Here is a 26,993-nt window from a genome sequence, read left to right on the forward strand (position 1 = left end):
CCTTAGCAAAGACTTTCATAGACGTAAGGATGAATTATTATTTTAGTGTGGATAATTATTTCAATGTGACTAATAATTTCAAACCTGTTAATGCAGCGAAATTTTACCCTAAAAAGATAGCGCTTACAATTGTATCCTAGCAACAGACGAAACCTGCAGCCAATTACGTTAACGCTTACTCATGACTGACGTGTAAGTAACCAATCAGAGGCTTGGAAACTCAATAGTCCCATCCTCGCCGCTGAGGATTGTGGGATGGTAGGCTGCGGCGACAACAAACCATCTGTGTCGAAAACTCTCAGAATTTACTACGTTTATCTGTTTTCTTCTCAAATACCTGGAGTTTTTTTGTGAGGTAAGTCGTTGAAGGCGGGAAAATGGAAAATGTTCACCTGGCTGTGGAGGAGGACGATCTTTATTCCGGTTATAATGATTATAATCCCACATTAGACTCCGAGGTAAGTAGCATCTGTGTTATAAAGCTAATAACTATTTCGGACATTGGCAGCTAGATCATACACGTATGCATTGACTAAGGGTTAAATAGTATGTAAAAGTTTTAAAATTACATATTAAAGAAAATGGATAAGTATTACACGTAATTATTGGACTCAAATCTTTTTTTATCTACTATAAGGATGTAAAGCTAAAACTAAAACATTCACTCACTGATTCATTGTTAAAGGAGTTGGAGAATGATGTTGACTTCCAGCAGGCTGTAAGGACAAGTCATGGAAGAAGACCTCCGGTGAGTACTCCCTAAAGTGGAAGTTTACAATCAAGCTCATTTCTTTGCTGTCCTCCCACTCAGTGTAATGTCATTTCTTTATTCATTCAGATGACTGCAAAGTTTCCGGGCACAGCTATTGGAGCCCGGACCCTTGGCTCATCCTTTGGGGTAAGTCAAATTAGATGAAGTGCATTTTGATATTGCTTCTTGTGCTTTCTCCAGACTATGTAATCTTTTATTAAGATTAGTAGGAGCCATGAATGGATGTGCATGTAACATTTATTAATTTTATAGTTGTACAACAAACATTGTACTCACACCATTATGAAATGGACGGTGGGTTATAAAAAAAGGGGCAGTGTATAATATTTCAAGGGACAGTGTGTTATATTTTAATGGACTGTAATATTTAAACCAGAGGGGTGTAATATTAAAATGGACAGTATGTTACATATAAGGGACAGTATGTTATATTAAAAGGGACAGAATATAACATTAAAAGGGAGAGTGTGTAATATTTAAAGTGACAGGGTGAATTATTTAAAGGGACAGTGTTTAATATTTGATCCCCCTAACATCGGATGATTCCAATTTATTGCACTTGCAAAAGCACAAAATAAACTTAAGCTTAATCTGTGTTTCGAGTAATGTCAGGTTATGGCTTCCATTTGTATCAAATTATCACGTCTTTTATGCACATAAAATAACTATCAAGTTTTTTTAACAGTGCTTTTGTAAAAAAAAAAAAAGAATGTTGCAATGCCAAAAGAAATGTCTTGATTTTATTGGACTAGCTGTGGGCACTCCAACTAAACCTTGAAACGTCCTTGTATATTTTCAATCTTTATCAATCAATCAATCTTTATTTGTATAGCGCCAAATCATAACAAACGTTATCTCAAGACACTTTACAAAAACGTTTACAGGTCTAGATGTTAATAAAATTTTATTAGCAGAAACCCAACATGAAGACAAGATAAGGAGTCTTATCTTATCTTAATCCACCATGAGTACAGGACTTTGCAGCATTTAGCAAGTTACAATGGCAAGGAACAACTTCCCTTTAACGGGCAGAAACCTCGGACAGAACCAGACTCATGTTAGACAGACATCTGTCTCGACTGTGTTGGGCTTAGAGAGAGACAGATAGAGGAGAGAGAGTGGGAGAGAGAAGTATAGAGAGAGGGGGGTGGGGGTGACAGAGAGAGAGGGATACACACACACACACACAGAAAGGGAGAGAGAGAGAGAGACAGACACAGACATAGTCCGAAGTTTGGCGCTGTGGCGACAGTTAAGGTAAAACCAGCAGGCCATTCCCGGCAATAATCCAAAGCCATTGCAGCTGGAGCTATTCTACCGTCCTTATCCTCTTGTTTCATGAAGGCTCGAATCCCTCTGGCCTCTTCGATGGGTAGACCAATGACTGGAGCTATACAGGTGAGCATGATTTCCCAGATTAAGATCATCTAGAGTCTAGCTCAAATTTTTATTTGTGAAAGATTTATTTTTTCCCCAAAGGCTGTTTCACATAATGAATCAAAGCTTCATAACAGACTCAATTTTTGTGGAGTAAATGGCAGGTTATCACTTATTGTGGCCACATTTTCCCACAGGATGGTGCTGCACGGCCAATGACTGCAGTCAGAGCAGCTGGTTACACCTCCTCTATGGTTCGCGGTGAGTTTACTGCTGTCTATAACAAGTTTTTTGGTAATACATTCACATAATTGCATTCAAACACAAGTTATTTTTCTGTTTTTTTCTACTTTCAGGCTCTAACTTTGACCCTTTGGGCCAGTCAAGAGGTCCTGCTCCTCCACTTGAAGCAAAGAATGAGGACACGTGAGTTGATATCTAAGATCACTTCTTTTAGTATTATATTATTATATTATTATTATTCCATTATTATTATTTTGAACTTAAATCAGGAAGGATGATGGGCTCTGTTGCTCAGAATTTGAGTCTGATTTGCTTTGCCTGAAATCTCACAGGCCTGAAGAAAAGATCAAGATCCTGGAGAAGAAAGTCAACGACCTGATAGAGGAGAGCTGCATGGCACAGAGCATCGGAGCGCTCCAACTGGTCAGACTTTGTCATACTTAAGTAAAATGTTTGAAAACAACGGAGGTCTTTGAATATTTTGGGAGAGAAGAACCTCAAAGTGCAGCAAGAACTGTGTGACCATATGCACGTTCCACCTGTGTTGTGATGTGTTATTTTTCCACAGGCTCTGGAAAAAGCTAAAGAAGCAGGGAGGAAGGAGAGGGCGCTCGTGAGGCAGAGGGAACAATCGGGGAACACGGACCACATCAACATAGACCTCACCTACTCAGTACGAAGCTCAGACTGCTGTGGATAAAATATATTTTTATATTTTATCCACAGCAGTCTTTCTCTAAATACAAATAAATATAAATAGATGATCTTAAATCTTTATCCTGTCTTTATAAGGTTTTGCTCAACCTGGCCAACCAGTACGCAAACAATGAGATGTACCCTGAGGCCCTGAATAGTTACCAAGTCATCGTGAAGAACAAGATGTTCAGCAACGCAGGTGAGCACAGCACTTAGTTTAGTCTTTGAGGAAGTTTTCCAACCATCTCTGCTGCTCTGCTCCCTCATATTTTGTAACAATAATTTAAAATTAAACAGGGATTTAACTGTGCAGTATTGAAGAACAGATTATCAGGAGAAGAAAAACCCAACACTAACTCTAAGTTATATTTTCCGTTGCTCTTTTGCTGTTTTTCCTCCAGGCCGTCTTAAAGTCAACATGGCCAACATCTACGTCAAACAAAAGAACTACCCCAAAGCCATCAAGTTCTACCGCATGGCGCTGGATCAGATCTCCAACGCCCACAAAGAGATGAGAATCAAAATCATGCAGAATATCGGCGTCGTCTTTGTCCGCATGGGTCAGTACCAAGACGCTATCACATCCTTTGAGCACATAATGAGCGAGAGCCCCAACATCAGGACCGGCTTCAACCTCATCCTGTGCTACTATGCCATCGGGGACAAGGAGAGGATGAAGAAGGCTTTTCAGAAGCTCATCTCTGTTCCTCTGGGGATTGACGATGAAGACAAGTACATCTCCACTAATGTGAGTGATATTTGTGTTTACATCACCTTTCCTGGGCTGGGAGGTCTTTTCTTAGTCTGGATCATCTTATTTTTATGATTATATGTTGTCTCTGTGGTGCCTGTGAGATCCCAGAGTCAGCCTTTTCTTTCCTTTCTTCTCTCCCAGGATGACACCAGCTCAAATATGGTGATTGAGGCGATAAAGAATGACAAGCTTCATCAGATGGAACGAGATCTGTAAGACCCTCACCTCACCTTTAAGCCACTTTTGTTGCTTTATTTATTTCCTGAGTATTTGAATTTATTTATTTATTTGACGGGGAAGGTGTTATAGGAGTTTCAATACAAAGCATGAAACTGATGCATCCTAATCTGTGTTTGCAGAAAAGTCCTGGCTGAGAAATTCATCATGACCGCAGCCAAGCTCATCGCTCCGTCCATCGAGTCGTCCTTTGCGATCGGCTTTGACTGGTTTGTTGTGGCTCTGTTTTTAATTCTACATCCTGCCACTAGAGGGCAGACAAAGCAGGTGTTAAACTGTTTAACATGTTTTTCTGTAGGTGCGTGGATATGGTGAAGAGTTCTCAGTACGTCGAGCTGGCAAACGACTTGGAGATCAATAAAGCCATCACCTACCTCAGACAGAAAGACTTCAACCAGGTGACTGTTGGTGTCAGTCGTTTAGAGGGAAATGCCACTCAAAAGATCATTTCTTGGCTGGTAGATTTACTCAATGCGACATTTTCAATTATTTTTTTTCTATTTGCATGTTAAAATAAATTATTAAATTAATAATTAAAACATGCACTTTGTAATTTATAAGGTAGAGCTTCATGTAAAGCTCCCAGGGAGACACTTTAAAGCCTGAAGGCTGACCTTAATTCCTCCTTTAGGTATTAATATTATAGGCTGACAGGGACAGAAAACACTCAGCACACATAGAGACTGTTGCTGCTATTAAATCTGAAGAGTACAGTTTGTTTCTGTTCATCTGTGACATTTAAAAACAGTTGACCTGAGTGGTATTTCCCTTTTTAAGCCAATGTTTGTTGGAATGGAAGATTTGTTGTTGTTGTAACTTTTACGAGTGTTCCTCTCACTAATTTTTACAAGATGCTGTTTCCATACGTTTTTTTTTCATCTGCTGGTGTGTTTATTCATTTATTACTTCATAAATGTTAGTTTTCTCCTGCTGTGGCTGCTCCAGTTGTTTTCTGCATCAGATCTAAACTTCCCCCCTCTCACTGCGCTCCATTCTCTCTTGCTTTTGTCTTGTTTCCTTCCCATCTGCATGGCTAAGGTTGAGGTATGTGTGCCCTCTGTTTCCACGTTCACGTTCATATTATACTGCTTTTTTTTCTCTTTCTGCTTAAGCATGTGTTTTCCAAGAAAGTTTGAGAAGCAGTTATTGGTTTGAAACCCACAGACCAGCAGGGAGGAAATTATAATGATTTCCTCGTTAACGATAAACCGCTGAGTTCTGCAGCCCGGCCAGCGGCGATTCACATTCACACCAAACTGCAAGCAACAACTTTCTGTAATTCACAGGCTTCATATTTATGGAACGCCAAAATGTTGAATACCCATAGATAAATGAATAGCAACTATAATTTAGGGCTGGACAATTAATTGAATTGAAAACAACATTGCACTGTAATAGAGTGCAGTTTTCAAATTTCAGAGGCTGCAATTTAAAAATGTAAAATTGAAATAAAGTTTCATGTACACTGACCTGGAAGGAACAAAATAACTCAAATGAGTTCTTTCTTAAACCCAGAAAAAGTCCGTTTGCTGTTTTTTCTGGTAAAAATATTACATTTTTACAAGGGTTGGATTGAAACCAATCAGTACATATTCTACTGTAATTGTAATTAAACAAAGATATGTTATTTGTATCAATTCATCTTATTTCATCATAACATGTAGATCTGGCCTACAAGAAAGAATTGTTTATATGTCCGCAGTATCCTTTGTTGTGTTGGTCATACTAAAGAATGATTTATTGCTTGTGCATGCTAAATTGCAGCTGCAATACTGGTCCAAAAAATCACAATGCGATTATTTTCCAAAATTGTTCAGCCCTAATACAATTGTTGTTGAGCTGAAAGCTTAAAATGTTGAGATGTGGAAAACTTGATTGGCTGCTTGAAGAAAAATAAAAAGTTGTGTCAGCAGAAAAATGGACGACTGAAGTTAAAAGGCATAAAATTAAAATGTTGTTGCACTTTAAATTTATTTCAATAGTTCACAGATGATTATTTATTTAATATTGAACACAATGGAGTTTCATAAAAATCTGATGCATGTTTTTCTACTTTTTAAATCTTTAATTTTCTTTGCATTGGTGAATAAGCGTAGCTGGGGAGTGGTCAAAAAGTGAACTCTTTCACAGATTGATTGTTTATATCTCCAGTATGTAAGCAGCTCACACAGCATATTAATCAACTTTTATTTTTAGTCAATAAAACAAACGTCATCCCGCAGTCATTTGTAGCTGGGTTTCCATTACACCTAGAATTGCGCAAAACCTAAATATCGCAAAAAGGAAACGGTAATGGAAGCACCAAATTTTTGAAAAAACTCTCAAATTTCAATTAAAAAGTTTTTACGCTCTCATGAGGTGGTTTTTCAGACATTTCGATACTGAACTTTGTTGCAAAAGCGCAATGGAAACACCTTTTCCGCACGTTGTCATAACAACGAAACTTCAGAAATAGCGCTTTTATTTTGCGAAAAAGTTTGGAAGTGGAAACCCAGTTTGTGTTTCCTCGAAGCAAACTAAACAACAAGTTTTGTCTTGGTAATATTTATAAAATGCATACGAATGTTTGTTTTTATGCTTGTGAGCGTGTAACATACTGGTTTATGGGGCTTCAGTGTTTCATTAATGCTTCTAGTTTTCCCCTTGATGACTTTGTAATCCTAATCTCAGGCTGTAGAGACACTGAAGACCTTTGAAAAGAAAGACAGCAGAGTGAAGAGCGCCGCAGCCACCAACCTCTCTTTCCTCTACTTCTTGGTGAGATTCTTTCGAACTTGAAGAAAAATCTCTTCACAAACACATTAATTGAAAAGAGAGAGACATTAGATTTATTCAAGAAGCTGAATGCCTGAATTAAATGTATCATTGTCCACCAGGAGAAGGACTACGACCAGGCCGATCGATACGCCGACCTCGCCATGAGCGCTGATCGATACAACCCAGCAGCACTTATCAACAAAGGCAACACGATTTTCATCAAAGCAGATCATGAGAAGGCTGCAGAGTTCTACAAAGAGGCTCTGAGGAATGATTCGTCCTGCACGGAGGCTCTCTACAATCTGGGTGAGACGAAGAATAATCTGGAAGTGGTTGTAGTAACTCCAAAGTTTGAGTTCACTGACATTATTTTCACTCGTCTTTTTCCACCAGGTCTGACTTATAAGAAGCTGAATCGTCTTGAGGAAGCTCTGGACTGTTTTCATAAGCTTCATGCCATCCTGAGGAACAGCGCTCAGGTCATGTACCAGCTGGCGAACCTGTATCCTCCTGATAAGACGCGAAGCACGTACTCAGCCATTTCTGATCCTCATATAAAGACCATAAACAAACCAGACTGAGGTTTTCTGCAAAGGCTAAAGTAGATGGATATTTATATTTAAACTGCAAAATTAAGGTGAAAACAACAAGAAACAGAAACATGGATTCTTATGGAGTAACTTGACACAGAGCAGGGACAGGATTTCTGTTTTCCATCAGGTCAGGGGTTGAAATAATAACTCCTGCAGCTTTTCTGAAGGGAACAATGTCAGTGTTATTTTAATATAGAGCAGGGATCCTGTCACAAGTGGTCGGCTGCTGTGAGCTGTGGACTGAGATATTTAGGGGCCAGTTGTTCAAAGAATTTGATCCGGATCAAAATGATCTGGATTTGGAAATCCCATGTCTTGCAATCCAGAATCAGGTAATCTATCTCAGTTTTATGAATGTTTTTCAAAGCAACATTAGATTGGATCACCCTGATCTGGATACACAGTTTTCGAGATTACCAAATCTGGATTACCAGTGCTCCAAATGGGACAACATATCATAATGTGGGTTACCAGCTCTGTAAAGAACAACAGGTAGCAGCCATCAGCCGTCACAGGCGCAGCCATTGTAGCTGTTGTGCAGCCAGAGTCTGAGGACGTAAAGCCTCGTTTTTAACCTCTTATAGCTAATGAAAACAAAACTTTTCAGAAAAAAGAGGACTTGAATATAAGACAGCCAAATGATATCTTCAAATCACCACAACAATCAGACGTGAGAAACATTTCTATGAGGTGTTTTAATTTTTTTAAAGTTTGACCACAGCCCATCTGGAATGACTGGGGAGATGGATTTTTTTAAACCTTTACTGCAGCCAGCCACCAGGGGGAGCAGTTTTTGTGGAGACCTCACTTCAAGCCGAGCAAGCGGAGGTCTATTTTTTTTACAGTCTATGAGAAAAGTCAACATAGGGTCATCGTAGGTATTTTTTTTTAATTCGAGAAAAAACAAAAATAACATCCACTTCCGTTTTTATTTATTTTATGACCCCTTATCTGAGCCACAACAAATGACTAACAAATATACATAAAAAAAACTCCAAGTGGTTATTTTGAAAAATCCTGAAATGTTAAAAAAGACCCTTAATGTCCAAAAGTAAGTTAATTAAAAATACAATTTTAATGTTCAGGGTTCTTCTTCATCCTCATCATCTTCTTCATCAGATTTTTTTTTTTTAAATATCCACTTTTTATTTTTTGTGTATATTTGTTATTCATTTGTTGTGGCTCAGATAAGGGGTCTTAAAAGAAACTAAAAATAGAAGTGGATGTTTGTTATTTTTGTTTTTTCTCTAAATATAAAAACACCTCCAATGACCCCATATTGGCTCTTCTTCCTGTTCTTCGCAGAGCTGGTAGCCCACATTATGATATGTTGTCTCATTTAGAGCACTGGTAATCCAGATTTGGTAATCTTGGAAACTGTGTATCCAGATCAGGGTGATCTAATGTTGCTTTGAAAAACCTGAAACTGAGATGGGATTTCCAAATCCAGATCATTTTGATCCAGATTAAAGTCATTGAACAACTTGCCCTAGATGTGTCCACTTGTGATTGGATCTCAAGAGCGCGTCGATGCCAGATTTTCAAAGTTATCTGCCTCTAATTGTCACAGCTTTGTAGATTTCACTGAGGTTGTTTTTGATTCAGGATCTCAAACCTGTGACACTTTTACATCCTTGACTCGATGGCTTCAGCTATGAGCTTCTGGAAGATTCCCAGCAGGCAATCGAGTGGTTGATGCAGGTTGTGAGTGTAACTCCTACAGACCCTCAGGCACTGGCCAAACTGGGAGAGCTGCACGATGGAGAAGGGGACAAATCCCAGGCTTTCCAGTACTACTACGACGTATGAAAAACACTATTAAGAGTCTCTATTCAACACCTGTAAACTCTCTGATGTTGAGTTTCATTGTCTTCCAGTCCTATAGGTACTTTCCCGCCAACATCGAAGTCATCGAGTGGCTTGGCGCGTACTACATCGAGACGCAGTTCTGTGAGAAGGCCATCCAGTACTTTGAAAGAGCGACACTCATACAGTACGTCCACCTCAGGAGGCACACGCATCAGAAATACATACATGTGGTTAAAATTCATTTTAATTTCAACACCTGGCAGCTCATATCCAGCCCGATGCCAAGAACAAAAATTAATATCACTTCTTGGTGGAGTCAGGTCCCAGGAGCTGGAGGATCATCCTGAGAGATGTTTGTGCCATGATGTCTACACTTCATCTGCACTTTCCTGAAATGATTATGTGATTTATTTCATCTTGATTTGATTCTTGTCTTCGTCGCTATTTCATCAAAACGCTCATTCGCTCATCTGGAAGTAGTTTCTCTGTTGAAGAAACAGGACGGATGATTCGATTTTGTGAGCCTTCCAGCTGAATTTGAAATAATTTTGTAATACCAGTTTCTTTTTTGTGATGGTGAATCCAACCCCAGGTCTTAGCCTTACTCAATCCACTGCGTACCAAAGACCGAAGGGACAGGATTTAGACTCTTTAAATCAAATGTAACACAGCTGTCTGCCTCAGCATTTGTCTTGTAGGGTGTGGGATCGGATTTACACATTTTTTATGCAGTCAACATCAACGCCATCGTTAACACATTTTCTCTTAATACAATGAAAAGTTCAGAGGATGATTGTGTGTTAACCCTGTTATTTGTTGTGTTTCTCAGACCGTCACAGGTGAAGTGGCAGCTGATGGTGGCAAGCTGCTACAGGAGGAGCGGTGAGAATTGTTTTACTTTACCTGTAATTAGGGGTAGGAGAAAAAATTGAAAATCTATGTATCAGGATTTTTTGTTTGACTATATAAAAATTGGGATTCTTGGGATTGTTTATAAACTGGATTGGAAAAAAGTTACCACTTTTCTCCATTAGAGGGCGAAATGATCCTCTTTGACTCACATTTTATGGGAAAATATGGCTCCTGGTATAGTCTGTAGACATTGGCTGTGTCTCAATTCAGGGGCCGTAGCCTCCGGAGGCTGTAGTCTGCAGAGGACCAGGCCTTTGCAGGCTGCGCAGACCGCAAAGGCTGAACTGAATTGAGACGGTTTGGTCTACAAAGCATTTCCTGTTTGTCACCCTCGACGTCACATAGCGCCACCCTCACCTGTCAGGCTTAAAATATTTTTTTTAACACTCATAAACCAAAACCTCAGATTTAAAACAGGATGTTTTTTAGTATTTTAGTTTTTTTTTTTTTTTTTTACCCTCCTTCACTTTTATTATCATTATTATTATTATTAATATTATTATTATTATTATTATTATTATTATTATTATTATTACTACTACTTTTATTATTATTATTATTTATTTTTAATTTTATTATTAATATTATTTTTATTATTATTAATATTATTGTCATTATTTTCTTTTTTGATAGAGTATAGAACCACCATTTACTTGATAGTCGGGTAAAATGTGCATTTTCAACATTTGAACAAGTGCTAGGGGGGAATGATAGATTAATAAAAAGTATAAAATACAAGCTGCTGAAATGATTTAATGTCTTTTTTAAAATTCCCTGTAAAAAAATAATAAATAAAAAAAACAAGTAAGTATTTTTCCCCAAGAGATTTTATATTTATAACAATATATTTTTTTTAAATAATGAGAAGCTTTATACAGAACTGTTTTTCCTCAATATATTACCTAAAAAGAGCACAAACAACACATTTTTACACAGTAAAACAAAGTATTCTTTAAAGTTTTAGAAATACATTCCCATAGTTGTTGCCAGAAATCCTTCACATATGGATAAAACAGGACTCCTTCTCAAGTCTTCAAATTCACTCTTCGTAGGCTGCACCCCCTGAACTGAGACACAGCCATTGTCATCATCATTTACCTTTTTAACATGTGTTAAAAAAGCACACTAAAAATTGTAAATATCAAAGAATTGCAATTTAATTCAAATCAGCACCCCAAAATCGTAATAGAATTGCAAGAATAGCATATTGTCTATAACATCAGGTTACCACTGCAATATGAATATGGAAAAATCCAGAATATGACAAATTCACCGGCTTGATTTCTTTGTCTGCTTATTTTTTCTGCGACTTTAAATCCCTGGACTTCAAATCTTTTTCTTTTTTATTACAGGAAACTACCAGAAAGCTCTGGAAACCTACAAAGACATACACCGCAAGTTTCCTGAAAATGTGGAATGTAAATCATCCTCATGTTGAAAACTCTCAACCATCAGGCTTTTATTTAACGATCAGTGTGTAAGAAGATGTGTATTTAAAATCCTCAGGCCTGCGTTTCTTGGTGAGGCTCTGCACGGACATGGGGCTGAAGGAAGTCCAAGACTACGCCAACAAACTGAAGAGAGCAGAAAGGCTGAAGGAGAGCAGAGAGCAGGTGCGTCTCGGCTTTAGCACGTTTACACTTTACCTCAAGGATGCAGTTTGCGTCACCTGTGAGGACAACCTGGGAGTTTTCACCCTGGTGATAACTAATAAAACCTCTCAGCAGCTGCTGTCACACACTCTCTGACAGCTCAGAGAATACGGTGGATGGATTTAACATCTGCAGTTTCTGTGGAATAATAAAAAACAGAGTTACAGATGTTTAATGATCAGAAACACTAATAACGTCACCGAACAAATGGAAAACCACAGAAAGTGTCTATAAGCTGTCTTTTTAATGAGATTCAGACAAGGTCTGTCATTGATGACAAACTGAATGCCTCGTTTCATTCATCATCTTTTCCTCAGCCACGACTTTGTTTCCTGTCATGTCGTCGGATTCTGCACACAAACACTCTGATTGAAAACATTTGAGTCCTAACGCCATCAAACTGGGTCAGTGGTCACTGCAGCTCCAGCATAAAAACAGCTGTTTCCTCCTTTTTTAAGCTGTTTTTCTATAAATTAAACTGTTTCAGCGGAGAGCAGAGTCCATACATCTGTTTAACACTTGTGCTCAGTCAGTAAAAAGAGTTATTTACTGGTCTGATACTACATAAAGAAGTGTTTGGGCTGTTCCTCTGAGACGTGTGGATGGAATCCAGTCTGACACTTAGTCCCACACGTTGGTAACAGGCATAAAAAATAATAATTTAGAAATTGTCAGTCTCATGACAGAAAGTCTTATTTATTATTTAAGGACAGAAGCATCAGTTTTAAAACAAATTAAATCTCCTCACAGCAGCTTTAATGTGTTAAAGTGCTGCAAAGTAAGTTTAAGGGGCTAGGAGGAGTTTCTACGTGATTTGAGAAATATCTCCCTAAAACATGAGCTGAAGACTAAAAAACAAGCTAAAGGCTACAACATGATCTAAATACTAAAACACAAGCTAAAGGCTAAAGCACAAGCCAAAGGCTAGAACACAGGCAGAAGGCTCAAACACGATCTAAATGCTAAAACACAATTGACAAATAAAACTTAAAGCTTAAGGCTTAAATACAGGCTAAAGACTAAAACACGATCTGAAAAGTAAAAAATAAGCTAAAGGCTAGCACACAAGCTAAAGGCTAGAACGATCTAAATACTAAAGCACAAGCTTAAGGCTGAAAACACAAGCTAATGGCTAAAACAGTCAAAATATTAAAACAAGCTTAAAACTAAACGCGAACTTAAGGCTAAAACATGAGTTAAAGGCTAAAACAGTCAAAATACTAAGACAAGCTAAAAGCTAAAATGTGAACTAAAGTCTAAAAACACGAGCTAAAGGATAAAACACAAGCTAAAGGGTAAAACACAATCGAAATACTAAAACACAAGGTAAAGGTTTAAACATGATCCAAAGGCTAAAACACGAGCTAAAGGCTAAAACACAGGCAAAAGGCTTAAATGATCTAAATACTAAAGCATGAGCTAAAGGCTAAAACACAAGCTAAAGGCTAAAACACGATCGAAATACTAAAACACAAGCTAAGGGTTAAATTTCGGACTTAAGACTAAAAAATGAGCTGAAGGCTAAAACACAGGCAAAAGGCTTAAACACGATCTAAACACCTAAACATGAGCTAAACTCTAAAACAAGAGCTAAGGGCTAAAACATGAGCTAAAGGTTAAACATGATTAAAATAATAAAACATGAGCTAAAGGCTAAAACACAGGCAAAAGGCTAGAATAATTTAAATACTTAAACATGAGCTAAAGGCTAATACGCAAACTAAAGGCTAAACACGTACTAAAGACTAGTACACAAGCTGAAGGCTAAAACACAGATTAAAGGCTTCAATGATCTTAGTGCTAGAACATGAGCTCAAGTCTCTAACACGAGCCAAATACTAAAACATGAGCTAAAGACAAGAACACAAACATAAGAATAAAACACAAGCTAAAGACTAAAATAAGAGCTATAGGCTATAACCCCAGCTGAACCCATAAGCAGGTTTTACTTCTGATACAAATTACAGACATGTCTCAGAGCGTCTGGCTGTCAGTAGCTCTAAATATAGCCAGCTACTAAACTACTGTACAAACTGACAGTCTTTACTTGTTTTCATGTTGCTAGAAACCTTTTTTTTTTAATTGTTATTTTAGCCCATCTCTTTAATCTTTTGTTTTTTAATGTCTTCTTTTTAATATCCCTTTATCTCTTTCCATGATAGATACTTAAAAAAAACAGAACCCCAAAGCTCCAAAATCCACATAATTAATAGGCCACGCCATTACATCCTTATCTCAACAGATGCCGAAACCTTAAAGCACTTCAAAACCGAAAAGGTGATCCTCATTCTGCCTGTTAAGTTTGAAGAATGAGACTGAGACTCAGAGCAAACAGAGTTGTGTGTCTAAGTTTGTAGAAGATATTTATTGAACAGAATAGCAGGAGGACTTTGTTAAATCACAAGCAGCTGCACTTAAATCAGACGCTGCAGACAGACATGTCGGGTCAGAGAGGGACTTCTATCTCCAAAGTCTGCAGACTGGAAGACGATAAAACAGATAAAACTCAAAGACTTGAGTTTTAACCAGTTTATTCTTCTCATTTTTTTTATTTCACTTGATTTATGTAAAATCTTCCTGCTTAGCTTATTGTTAACTCAGAGATGTTTTCATGCTCATGAAAGTGACTCAGTTTGGATCCAACAAACCAGCAGAACAGAGTTCCTCATTTTATTTCCTTCTTTGCCTGCGAATGAAATCTAAATTCTTACTTTTCTGCTCCTTCCTGCAGAGGGTGAAGTCGGGGCGGGAAGGCAGCGCCAGAGGTCGGAGAGAAGGCAGAGAAGGCAGCGCTGGGAGTGGTGGTGAGTCAGAGGTCACACTGGGTCAAAACAGTTCAAAAGACCCGGGATTTTTATTTAAATATCTGTGATTTCCATAAAAATACAAACCGTAACTGTTACGCTTCATTTCATATTTGGCACCAGAGGAAACAACTTGATTGAAGTGATGCAGCTGATATTTTACAGACTCTCTGACACTCGACAAAATGGAAAATCTTATGGTATTTTTTTACCCACAATCCCAAACCCAAACATTAGTCATTTTGTATTTTAGGAAAGAGAAAGGCTGTGTTTGAAACCTCAACAGCTCTAAATAAGTCAGAGCACAAACATGATGAAGCCTCACGAATGCAAAACAAAACGATTCTGCTTTCCCCAATTCAGCTCCTCGTGTTTCATCCTTCGTCTGATCTGTGCTGTGATTACGTCCTCTCATTAGGATGATTAATGTCCTCCCTGGATCATGTGTCAAAACTTCCCTCTCCCTTCTGTTTTTCACACATGCTGCTGGGCAGCAGGCGTCTCCACACCTGTCCTCACCTCCCCAAAGAAGGCCGCCATTATCGGTATATGTCACACAACACTGGGCCCAGACTAAAGACAGGATGACTGACCAATCAGATTATTTTAAAGGCCAGAATCAGACAGAGTGAGGGGATTCAGATGTGTTTTTGTAAAAGCTTTACAATCCTTCATGTAGGCCTGTGAGACACACTAAGAGCTCACAGTCTGCAGACTCATGAGAGAGGACAAACTTCCACAGTTTGAGCTCTCCTTCGCTACACATCCACAACAAATACAGACGCATTCTCCAGACTGGCTCCGACTCCGGAAAGCTGGCTCCTGGGCAGAATTTAAACTCAATCCAGACAATCCAGAGTGCTGCCAGGAAGTGTAACGAGGCCCAGCTTTGCTCAGCCTTACAGCTGAATGTGTCTCCTGTAGTGGAGTTAAATACATATATCAAACACCTGTTAATGTGACGGCTGCTCCACCCCAGCCAGGACGTCCATTACTCTCCTTCATCCTGAGGAACCGGAGCAGAAACTGAGTCTCGTGCTTTAACTGCTTCATTTTTTCCTCTTAGAGCTGTGACTGCTTTTTTAAGAGAAGCAGCTTTTGCATCATGTTTGATCTTTGTTTAATGGTTCTGATTCTTTAAAACCCACTAAATCTTTTTTCTTACTTTCTCACGGCACGTCAGAGACGGATGTTAAAGCAGGTGAGAGATTAAAGGTGCCAACAAACAAATTCCCCAAAGCTTTCATTCCCCGTGCATGTGTCATGTATTTTCTCCTGGAACTTTAACTCTCTTTCTCTCCCTGCAGTTATTTTCAGCCTAACTCTGAACTATTTCTTTCTTTCTTTTGTTTCTCTGCTCGTCTGTTTCTCTGCTTTTCTCCCTTCACGCCGCCCAGTTTCTCAATCTGAACCTAAACAACTCAGCCCGCTGCTGGACTCAGGGAGAGGTATGAAAGAACTCTGCTCCAGATACAGAAATTAATACATAAGGGTTAAAAATTAGAATAGAGAAGGGTGAAAGTCTTCTTTGCAGAGGAGATATTTTCACTCACGGGAACTTGACAGAGCAGAGGAGAGCAGAAACACTTTCCTGCTGAAACACCTGAAACAGACCCACAGGTTTTCTGACAGGTAGCTGAGATGTTGAGTTGCAGTTTGTGCCGAGAGTTTCTACAGTGGAGAAACTTTCGTCAGATATTTGAGAAAACCTCTCGGGCCTTTGAGTTTTCTCTCTTTTCTGCAAAGTCTGCAGATTCTCAGACCTGTAAATGGAGTGTTAGTGTGATGGGGAAGACAGGCATCGTTATTTCAGGTAAAATAAACTCTTTAAACCTAGAAAGAAGAAAAGTATTTTAACCTCCTGAGACCTAGAAGGAAAAAAGTGTTACATTTTCTGATTTTCTTACATTGAATAAATGTCCTATTTGTACGGAAGACAATAAGGGCCAGTGAAAAAAAGTCCTTTTATTAAAATATTTTTTAAAATCATTATTATTACTTTTTTTCTGAAAAATATAGTAAAAAAAAATTGGATATATATATATAACCCTAATCCTTTTTGGTGTATTTAAAAATTGCATGCTTTAATTATTTTTTTCATAATTTATTTTTATTATTTTATTATTATTATTATTATTATTATTATTATTATTATTATTATTATTATTATTATTATTATTATTATTATTATTATTATTAATATATTGATTTTTTTTAACTTTTTTTTTTCGGGAAAAAAAAAAAAGTAATAAAATTTGGATCTTTTTTTTTTGTCCCTAATCCTTTTTGGTATACTACAAAGTAGCTTAAGTTGTTAAATTTCTTTATATTTATAATTTCTTTTATTATTTTTTTATTTTTATTAAGAATTTATCCAATTTTTTTTACTATTTTTCCGGAAAAAAAAGTAATAAAATTTGGATCTTTTTTTTTTGTCCCTAATCCTTTTTGGTATATTACAAAGTAGCTTATGTTGTTAAATTTCCTTATATTTATAATTTCTTTTATTATTTTTTTATTTTTATTAAGAATTTTTACAATTTTTTTTACTATTTTTCCGGAAAAAAAGTAATAAAATTTGGATCTTTTTTTTTTGTCCCTAATCCTTTTTGGTATATTACAAAGTAGCTTAAGTTGTTAAATTTCCTTATATTTATAATTTTTTTTTATCCTTTTTTTATTTTTATTAAGAATTTATCCAATTTTTTTTACTATTTTTCCGGAAAAAAAAAGACTAAAATTTGGATTTTTTTTGTGGCCCTTATCCTTTTCGGTATATAAGTAGTTTAATTATTTTTTCCTAATTTTTTATGATTATTATTTTTATTATGATTAAAAATATATCCAATATTTTTTTTACAATTTTCCAGAAAAAAAAGTAATTAAATTTGTTTTTTTTTGTGGCTGTAATCCTTTTAGGTTTATTTGAAAGTAGCATACTTTATTTTTTTGGTCATAATTTCTATTATTATTATTATTATTATTATTATTATTTATTTATTTTTTTTAATTCTTTTTTTTATTTAAACTGAATGTTCTGAATGGACTGCAGGACTTATACTGAAAAATCATCTTTCCTGCCATCTTTTCTACAGTATTGAAGAGAGAACCAGGATTTTTTTGTGATTGAAACAAAACATAGATCATTTCCTATCTATAAGTTAGCTTGTAGCAGTTGTAGCTTGTTTGCCCTCCTTTTCCAGGATAATAAATGTCATCAAATTTGAAAAAAAAACAACCCATTAATAACTTAAAACTGAACTTCAATTGAGCTATAAGTAAATAGTAAGTAAAAAGAAATTAAAGTATGACATCAAAACTTCCCCCCAAAAAACGCTTAAACACTTGTGATTTAAGAAACATCAAATATTTACCTTAAAAAAGCTCAGCATCTGCATAAATCTGAAAACTCTCTTTTCTTTGGGAAAGGCAGATCTTTTGTTTCATTGGTTAGACTCGAACAAATCAGATATCGCAGACTGTTTTGTTCTTTAAATAAAGCTTTGAAAGTGATGTCTTCGACAGAGGACAAAAACGCATTGTCGGCTCTCAGGAGGGTATTAGTATTTTCACTTTTTGTTGGCGCTTTCTTTCCTTTTCTTTTCGTCTTACATCATCATTCACCAGTATCCCGTCCATATTCAGACTCTTATCTACAAGTATTCACTGATTTTGCGAAAAGCTAAAGCAGTAAAAACAAGTTGCAAAAGCCAGAGTTGACTATTGATCAATGTCTCCTTGAATCCTTTCATTCGTATAAATCATGTTGCAGAGAAATAAGGAGTTCATCTGTCGTAACTCAACGGGTGGAAACCTTTGCACACCATTTGATCTCAGTCTGGCTTCCAACCTGTTGCATCGCCCCCCACTTTTTTTTCCGATCAAGTAGGAACGCCTCTGAGACTATCCAAGAAAAGGATAGGAAACAGAGGGAAAAACATTTCCCAGCACAGGTTTGAGTCTGCCAGCAGTTTGTGAGGCCTCGAGTGAGACGTTTGGGTCTGCGAGGAAAGGTAGAATATCAGGCTTTCCTGTTTTTCCCTGTCTGCTGTTTCCAAAGCTACCTGGCAGCCAGATGTTGCTGTAATCACGTCTGTCCTTCAGCTTTTTACGCCGCTCTGTCAGCTCGTCACTGAGCCTGGAACACACACACAAACACACACACACATGTTTTAAGATGTGCTCATAAATCTTTAGCGTCCCAGCTCGATGTCTGAGATGATTAAAGCCTGAGGTGGCTGTTACGCTGCCTGGTTGGTAAATTGTCCTCTTGTGGGATGTTGCATGGATTTCCCTGTTAGCCTGTGATGGATGCTCTCTTTTAAATGTTTGGCCTGTGATTATATTAAAGCATTGTTCAGGTGTTCAAACTGTAGATTCTTAAATGTTTTTGCGTGAGTGAGAAAAGCACAGCAGCTCACACAGTTAGCTGGATATTTCTCAGACGTTTCACAAGTTTCCGTCCCCGTGGGATGAAAATCTCACGTCTCCACTGTGTTGACTTTTCACAGAGAGAGAACAAATGACTCACTTTCATTTTGACCTCTGTGCTTTTTAAAGTCCCTGATGCCTATGTGTAGTCAGTGAAATTTCTCACACTGTATCAGAATATTTTGACTTGAATAAGTTGGTACAACGTGAACAGTTTCAGATATTTTAAACTCTCTGAGCTGTTCTTCTGTTCATGTTTTGTTTATTTTTTGTTGTTTATTTGGATCCCCATCAGTCACGACTCATACAAACGTAAATTTTAAAAAAGAATAGTCCAGACAGAACTAAGAAAGACAAGAATAATATGAAAATTAAAGCTGCAAGCAGTGTTAGATAGGTCCTCGCACTCTCTGCCGCTCTGTCATACCTGTTTCCCCTCCTCTGGCAAGGCATTACCTCTACCGTTTCATCCTTAGTGCTATAACAGTTGATGCCATGTATTATTTCCTCCGCTGAGTCACATGACCAGCTGCACGGAACTCCCAATCACTGTGTGACATCATCACGGAACTGCAGCAGCAGAGGGTGGATTCAAATTCACAAAAATTTAGGAAACAACTTTTTATAGACACCACAATTTTACCCAAATCGGTGTAAAAATATGATATTTTACTAGGAAATTTTGTCAGGAATCCATTCATGTCATTTTTGAAGCTGTACTATTGTTACTTTTTTTGTCTAGAGGCCCAAATGTGGCAGCCTGCGCGGAGCTGAAAACTGTTTTCCCATGTATTTACATAGGGGAAGCTGAGATGGCTTCTTGGAGGTTTGTTGCTATTCAAAAACGGGGTCCGAAATAACAACTTCCAAAAGAGATTTTGTACGGCAGGGTGTAGTCTGTCATGTGAACAAATTTCAAAACAATACCACTTGTGGTTTCTTCCGAGATCATTTTGGCAGAAAGGGTAAAAATGCGGCAAACTCTTTTTTTGAAAGGCAAATTGCCAGCTTCCTGTTGGAGATATGTGAAAATACCAGATACCTTTTTTGTGCATCTCAATGAGACAAACATTTTGACGTTGGTTTCATCACTCTGCGACAATCCTATCGCCCGTTAGAGCCATTTTAGTGTGTTTTTGAGTTCCTAGGTGATGCTAGAGAGCATATTATGGGATGTCAGTGGTCATGGTTGTTATCACATCAAAAGTTTTGGTGCTCATAATGTGTGTGCCAATTTTGGTGAGTTTTTGAGCATGTTATAAGATTACACTTATTACCATGTATTGAAAAGTTCATGAAAGTCTCACTAGATATTTCTTTAGTTTTGCTTTAAAAATAATTTTCCTCGTAAGACTAGTGATGTCTGATGGGAGATCATTTCACATCCTCATTCCTTGATACAAAACAGTACGTTGTCCTGAATTAGTGTTTGAGGGTGGAGGAGCAAAACAACTTCATGAAGCATGCCTAGTGTTAAAAATGAGAACACTTCTGTTAAAAAACAATTGATTAAACAAATATTTGGCATTTTGAACAATGAAATATTCCTAAAGAAACAAAAAAAAGAAATCACCATCCTCTCTTTCACTCATGGCCAACCTAAAGTAAAGTGCTTTTCTGAGATATTGGACTAACTGTAATTTATCCAAGTCTTTATTTGATGCACTTGACCACACAGCTGAACAGTAGTCTAAGTGAGTTAGAACTAATGTTTTTATTACACCAGGGAGACAGTGTTATGGTAAAAAACTTATTGCATCTCCTTAGAACTGCCAGACCTCTCCCCATGACTTTGACAGTTTCTCTGTCTGCTTCTGTGTTTGTTGCAGACAGCAGCAGCAGCAGCACTAAAGGAGAACGTCTGAGCGCCAAGATGAGGTCACTCCCAGGTTCGAACGAGCCCTACGAGGCCAGCAGCCAAAAAGAAATAGGTGAGGAGTGAGAAAACACAATTTCCCGTGTCTGTCTGTCTTTGAAATCTCCCTGTGCACAACCACGCTTAAGTTCATCTTTTTCACTAGTGGAAAAGTTCATTGACTCTCAAAGGTAGACTGAATGTGCAAAGTAGCAGAGCCACAGTAAAGAAGCTGTTGGTCATTAATCAATCTTCATTTCAAGACATTTTACAAAAAGAGCAGATCTATGACACCAGCTCTAGAGTTCTTCATCAGTCTTTATCCAAATAAACTGGGCTTGAACATTTCGCAACAAATAAACCGCTCTGTTCTCTTTATATAGACGCTTCCTACGTGGACCCTCTGGGGCCTCAGATGGAGAGACCCAAGACAGGGGCCAAGAGGAGAGTGGAGGATGAAGATTTTGCAGATGTAGAGCTGGGAGACGACCTGCTGCCAGAGTAGCTGTAGTATCTGGACATTTTGCTCTGTCATCAACTTTTCAAAAGACCTGAAACCTAAAATTTCAAACTTCTGCGAAGAGCATGAACATTTTATACGTATCAATGAGGAAACACTCTTCTAACCTTTGCTGAACACTCTAGGTCGTATATCTAAAGCTACAGAAAAAGCTGCTCATTCCCCAGCCTGAAACCATTTGGACAGCTTTGTTTTGGTTCTGTGAGACCGAGCTGTTGAAGTGAAGCGTCCAGTTAAAGGTGTTAACATTTATTTTTGATGAAGTGTGTATAAGTTGGAGTTTTTTGACGTACAGAAATTTCACTCCCAGGAGCTCAACTTCTCTGCCTCAGACTTGGTATACATGTGAACGCCCTCACACACCCTGAAAGCCCTCGAATCCAGCGTCAGGGCACGGAGCCAAAACAATGAAAAACATATCACTGTCCTGATATTTCTGACTGCTCCGTCTGTTTCCATATGTGAGCGTGGGAACCTTCTGGAAAGCCCATCCACATGGAGATACCAAACTTGGAATAATCCTTCTTATTTTTGTACATTTTGTACTTATTTCATAGTCAAGTTGTTGTATTTATTCTTGTAGTTTGTTGCTTTTGTTTTTGTACAGTATAAAATAAAAACATGAACATACTCAAACAAAAAGACTTTCAGGTTTTGTTTTATGAAACTTTGACTTTAAGTCACAAAAACATGCTTTAAGTTTTTAAAGATAATCTGTTGACTTTAAGGTTTGTGTATCTGGATCCAGTCTTTCTCTGGGGTGCAGCCGTCAGAGCGCACACAGCCAATAGTCAGGACTTCCCACTCTGCTGTCATGCACACTGCGCGCTTTTAACACACAGCTTTAAAACCTGTCACTGCTTCAGTTTGATTCAGACGCGCTTCTGACGCTGGATCCTGCGCGCAAACGTTCCTCACAGATTTTACGCGCGCGTATCCGGGAAAAAAGGGACAAGGAGGAAAAACCTTGATGTTATTTTCTCAGTGAAGCCTAGCAGGTGTTTGGGTGGATAATATTTCTAAAATTTGAGGCAGTTATTACTCCTGGAGACGCTGTGGATGCGTCGCGCCAAAATGTTCTCGCAGCTCGATTGGCGGCGCGCCTTCGCCTCGATGTCCGAGCCAGGACAGAGAGCGATTTTCCTACGCCTCCAACATTTTACTGGATATTAACAGAGGAAAGTTGCTCTTAACAGGAAGAGGATTCTCTTAAATAAAAGTCAGGGGACGGACAGAGCTCAGCGCGCAGTGATACTTTTCTTACTAGTACCATGGTGCCGCATCGCCTCCGCTTCGTGCTGCTTCTCCTGCACCTTTCTGTGCCGCTGCTGGGCTGGTCTGCCGGGGCGGTACGGATACGGAAAAAGGCCGTTAGGACCCGGCCCTGCTTGGACCTGCCGGAGGAGATCCTGGAGCAGATGTTCGGCAGGCTCTCGGTGGGAGTGATGAGCGCGTTTCATCACGCGCTGCAGCTGGAGCCGCAGGTCAAACTCAACCTCACGTGCCCGAGCACCGCGAGGTCCCCCAACAGAGGGAAGACCCGCCTTCCGGTCAACCTGCTCAGCGTCTCCCCCTGGGCCTACAGGTGAGCGCAGGTGTGATCTCACTCACGCTCTAAAGGTGACGCAGGTGACGCATTGACGCTGCAGAAACAGGGCCTGATATTAAATATTTTGACATTAAGTTTGCATAGAAACGTGTGATTCACCTGTAATTTTGGCACTGTAGGCAGAAACCACCCTGATGAATTAACTCATGGAAAAAAAGAGAAAGCCACACATCTGATTTCTTTCACTTGTTTTATTTCCAGGCTCTCCTACGACCCAGCCAGGTACCCCCGGTACATCCCGGAGGCTTACTGTCTGTGTAAGGGCTGTCTGATGGGGCCATACGGGGAGGAGACTGAGCAGTACCGCAGCACTCCGGTCTACGCTCCCTCAGTCATCCTGAGGAGGACCGGCTCCTGCCTTGGAGGACGACACTCCTACACAGAGATCTACGTCTCCGTGGCGGTGGGATGCACCTGTGTGCCGCTGCTGGAGAAGGACAGAGACGGACACAAGAGCAACCAGAGCATGGAGAGAGCGGAGAACAAAACAGGGCGGAGACGGCTGCTTGTGAGGAAGAAAGTCTGACTGTGGGGCTCCTCTCAAATGTGATTTAAAGATCAAACTGTGGGAGAAAGATCCACCAAATCATCCCAATCAGAAACATGATCAACACCGCCACCTGCTGGTGATAGAAACACACTGCTGTACTCTAATGACTGTGTTTCTTTGAGCAGAGACTTCATCTCCATGCTCAGCTCTGGTTACTCTCATGGTTTTACTAAAAAGTCAAGTTTCAGGCTGTTCCCTGGTCATCAGGATCTTCGTTCTGGTTGGACAGACGTTCAGGTCCTCAGCAGGAGAGCAGGCGGGATGGGTAGTTGACGAAACAGCGGAACTCGTTGGACAAGTTTCGGTTGTGTTTTGGGAGGAAGCTGCACATTTTGACATCCAGGAGCTCTTTGGCCACTTTCTCCATGATCGCTCCTGCAGAGCAGAGACAGAAATCAGTCATACGTTTGGTTGGATTAAATAAACTTTGCTCAGTGTTTATTTTTTTCAGTGTGTTTTCTTGCTTGTAGACAAGTTGGTAAGCTAGAATTTAAATGTACATGTAAACACCTTATTTTCCTTTCTGTTTTTTTTTTTTTAACTCTTTTTATTCAATTTTTGGCTTTTCATTTAAAGGTGTATACAAGTATATATAGATGAATTAAAAAAGAAATTCAAAAAAATAAATTAATAAAAGAGATAAGTTTAACAAAATAAAATACAGAAAAACAAGAAAAATAATTTATCATTAACATAATAATAATAATTATAAAAATAATAATAATTAAAAAAATAATAATAATTAAAGGACAGAATACTGAAAGTTAAGATACATAAATAAAGTTAAAATACACCCTTTAAAAATATGATAAAAAAAGACATTAAAAAAATGAATTTATAAATTTATCAGTGAAAAGTTAATAAAATAAAATGAAGAAAAAAAAGCAAATAATAAATCATTAAAATAATGATAGAAATAATAAAAGGACATAACACTGAAAGTTAAGATACGTAAATAAAGGTAAAATTATACTTTAAAAATATGGTAAAAATAAAAGTAAAAAGATGTCAGAAATTAAAAATAAAATAAAATAAAAATCTATATATTCAACAAGCTTTTAAGTTAGTCACTTCACCCTTGCTTGTCATCCTTAACACTTGTAAATTAAAGTACTAAACAAACACGATCCCTAAACCATACACAGTCACCATAAAGCCCTCAAGCTTTCCTTCTCACCTGTACACAGCAGCACTTTTCCTTTGCTCAGGTATTTGATGGTTTGCGTCACTTTGCTCAGACACTCCTCGGACAGGTAAGGTGGGTCAGCGAGGACGACGTCGAAGCTCTGAGGGGCCACGCTGGCCGGGAGAGACAGCGGCTCATTGTAGTCGTAGAAGATGAAATCGTCCCCGTAGGTGGCGAAGCGGCGGTCGTACTCTAACACGAAAGCAGACACACGCTCTGATCCTTCCACAACGCCCTGCTTCAGCTTCTGGTACACGCTGGGAGCACTCACACACGCTATCCTGAGAGAAACAGAAAATGTGAAAAACGAACACACTTCAAGCACAGTCTATATTTATCCATTTTAAGGCACTCCATGTTTCTACGTTAGGTGTTTGTGTTTTTTACCTGCCCCCCTCTCCAGCTTCTCGTACGACCTCCTCTGCTAACTGTGTCGCTGTCTCATCGCTGTACCAGAACTGACTCATCCGCTGGTGAACAGAAACACAAAGACATCATTGATGCAGTGAACATCATTACACTGCTAAAAATAAAACCACAACAGACTGAGTGTTACGTGTTTCTGTATCAGATAACTTACCCAGTCCTCCTCCACGGCTCCCACAGTGAACTCATCTCCCTGTTTTGTGCTGAGACCCTGAGCGGAGCTGGTTTCGTTATAAAACTCCTGCAGGGCAGCCAGAGTGTGAGCTGACAGGGTGGGGACGTCATCGTCGCTGTCACTCATGGCTTAAGGATGAGAGGAAGATGGGATGTGGAGGAGAAAATCTAACCTGACAAATTAAAGAAATGATGAGAAAAACAGCTCAGCTTGTTTGTTGCAAAGCAGTTGAATTTTTTTTCATTATTTTCGAAACACATGACGTTATAGTGACAAACAATCTCATTCTTTTAAGTTTTAGAAAACATCAGAAAAATAAGTCTCTTATGTATTGATAATATATGCAAACTGTATGTTTTAAAATTCCCGTATGAACTTGAGCTGAAGGTTTTTAGTTGCATTCAGAGTTTATAAAGAGGCAATATTTTGAAGTGTTTCATTATAATTTAAAAACTTCCCAGTGAGGCTTTAAAAAAACATTCATATTCTAATATTTTTACCTTGTACTTCGCTTGTATTTATAGTCTTCAGTTGTGAGGGGTTTTTTTTAAATTGTTTTGATTTTATGCTACTCTGAGTTTATAAGGATGCATAAATAAATGAATAAAATGTATTAAGTCTTATCATAACCAATTATAAATGGCACCAGTGAAATGACAGAGAACATAACAAAGAAGATGAAGATGAAAGTCAGAATGATAGTCAGTGAATAAGGAATATAATAAAAAGTACAAAGAAAGTGTCTTATTGAATAATACAAAGTAATGAAGCATAAATCTGAAATACAGGGTGTGTAAGTCCTGTCATATGCAGAAAAGTAGTGACTGAAGTAACAGGATGAAAACATGACAGTGCTGAGCAACCCACAACATCTTTAGCTAGAGTAGTCAAACATTTTGATGTCGCTTTCAGGTCTTAAAAACAAAAAACTTTTAAGAGGTGAAGAAATTATATTTTGCAGTAGGCACATTTTAGAAGCTTGTGCTGTACGTGTTAATAAATCATCCACGACACCTCAAACATCTGCTGCAAATAAACAGTAAACACTCATGTTTACCATTTATGAAAATCCTAATCCAGGTAGAAAAATGTTTGTTTACCATCACACATCTTAGTTGTGTTTGTAGAAACTTACTTATTGAACTTCGCGGTTCCTGTTTGTTTATCTTTTATTTATATTTTAACGATCAAAATGTGAAGTTGAGATCGTCTATGAGAGGATAAACGTCTAATAATTCATTAAAACAGGAGAAAAGAGAAAAAAGACAGATTACCTAAGCAGGAGTTTGTTCTGAATCGACTTCAACGTTGGTCTGCTGTAGACATGTGAGCGCGTCCATTACTGATGACGCAAGTCCAGGAAATACGGCGCGAGCGAAGAGACAAAACGGTCGGTTACAGGAACACTTTTGAATTATTTCTGAAATACATATTTTTTTTTAAGAAAAACTGTCTTAAATCCTAATCATATTTATGTATGAATATATTTAAAAACAGAATAAATCTTAAAGTGACGAGTTCCTGCACAGGGTTTGACCGGAAGAGGAAAAAAACAAACTGGTATATTATTTAAGATTTGGGGCAATTACGATGTAGATAGTTCCATAAATATAGTAAATATCTTTAGTTTTTATA

At 38.1% G+C, this 26,993-nt stretch overlaps 3 protein-coding genes across 6 annotated transcripts; 2 read left to right on the top strand and 1 right to left on the bottom strand.

Moving 5' to 3' along the window:
- Nucleotides 1-253: 253 nt before the first annotated feature.
- ift88 (intraflagellar transport 88 homolog) lies at nucleotides 254-21,992 on the top strand. Of its 3 annotated transcripts, XM_074695290.1 has the most exons (26): nucleotides 254-458; nucleotides 686-748; nucleotides 839-898; nucleotides 2,117-2,170; nucleotides 2,347-2,410; nucleotides 2,506-2,575; nucleotides 2,725-2,815; nucleotides 2,961-3,065; nucleotides 3,185-3,287; nucleotides 3,490-3,836; nucleotides 3,984-4,054; nucleotides 4,202-4,288; nucleotides 4,378-4,477; nucleotides 6,750-6,836; nucleotides 6,956-7,142; nucleotides 7,230-7,338; nucleotides 9,082-9,232; nucleotides 9,307-9,422; nucleotides 10,068-10,120; nucleotides 11,503-11,568; nucleotides 11,657-11,763; nucleotides 14,534-14,606; nucleotides 15,790-15,807; nucleotides 16,004-16,054; nucleotides 20,867-20,968; nucleotides 21,276-21,992. In XM_074695290.1, the coding sequence occupies exons 1-26, from the start codon at nucleotides 378-380 to the stop codon at nucleotides 21,395-21,397; spliced, it is 2,538 nt and encodes an 845-aa protein (XP_074551391.1). In that variant the 5' UTR covers nucleotides 254-377; the 3' UTR covers nucleotides 21,398-21,992. The 3 variants fall into 3 exon arrangements, with proteins under 3 accessions (XP_074551391.1, XP_074551392.1, XP_074551393.1); XM_074695291.1 differs by lacking the exons at nucleotides 15,790-15,807; nucleotides 16,004-16,054; XM_074695292.1 differs by lacking the exons at nucleotides 15,790-15,807; nucleotides 16,004-16,054; nucleotides 20,867-20,968; nucleotides 21,276-21,992 and adding an exon at nucleotides 15,104-15,777.
- Nucleotides 21,993-22,277: 285 nt separating this feature from the next.
- Nucleotides 22,278-23,554, top strand: il17d (interleukin 17d). The gene is made up of 2 exons (XM_074694907.1): nucleotides 22,278-22,997; nucleotides 23,223-23,554. The coding sequence occupies exons 1-2, from the start codon at nucleotides 22,684-22,686 to the stop codon at nucleotides 23,545-23,547; spliced, it is 639 nt and encodes a 212-aa protein (XP_074551008.1). The 5' UTR covers nucleotides 22,278-22,683; the 3' UTR covers nucleotides 23,548-23,554.
- On the bottom strand, nucleotides 23,554-26,733 carry eef1akmt1 (EEF1A lysine methyltransferase 1). Of its 2 annotated transcripts, none has more exons than XM_074694906.1 (5): nucleotides 26,633-26,733; nucleotides 25,338-25,525; nucleotides 25,145-25,227; nucleotides 24,749-25,038; nucleotides 23,554-23,946 (listed from the first exon to the last, which is right to left on the bottom strand). In XM_074694906.1, the coding sequence occupies exons 2-5, from the start codon at nucleotides 25,482-25,484 to the stop codon at nucleotides 23,813-23,815; spliced, it is 654 nt and encodes a 217-aa protein (XP_074551007.1). In that variant the 5' UTR covers nucleotides 25,485-25,525; nucleotides 26,633-26,733; the 3' UTR covers nucleotides 23,554-23,812. The 2 variants fall into 2 exon arrangements, with proteins under 2 accessions (XP_074551007.1, XP_074551006.1); XM_074694905.1 differs by having other exon boundaries at nucleotides 25,338-25,530; nucleotides 26,633-26,732.
- Nucleotides 26,734-26,993: the final 260 nt, after the last annotated feature.

This window comes from Halichoeres trimaculatus, unplaced genomic scaffold (genome assembly GCF_033239565.1).
Source record: "Halichoeres trimaculatus isolate MK-OKI-2021-1 unplaced genomic scaffold, fHalTri1.1 fHalTri1_scaffold_19, whole genome shotgun sequence".
Taxonomy (NCBI): Eukaryota; Metazoa; Chordata; class Actinopteri; order Labriformes; family Labridae; genus Halichoeres; species Halichoeres trimaculatus.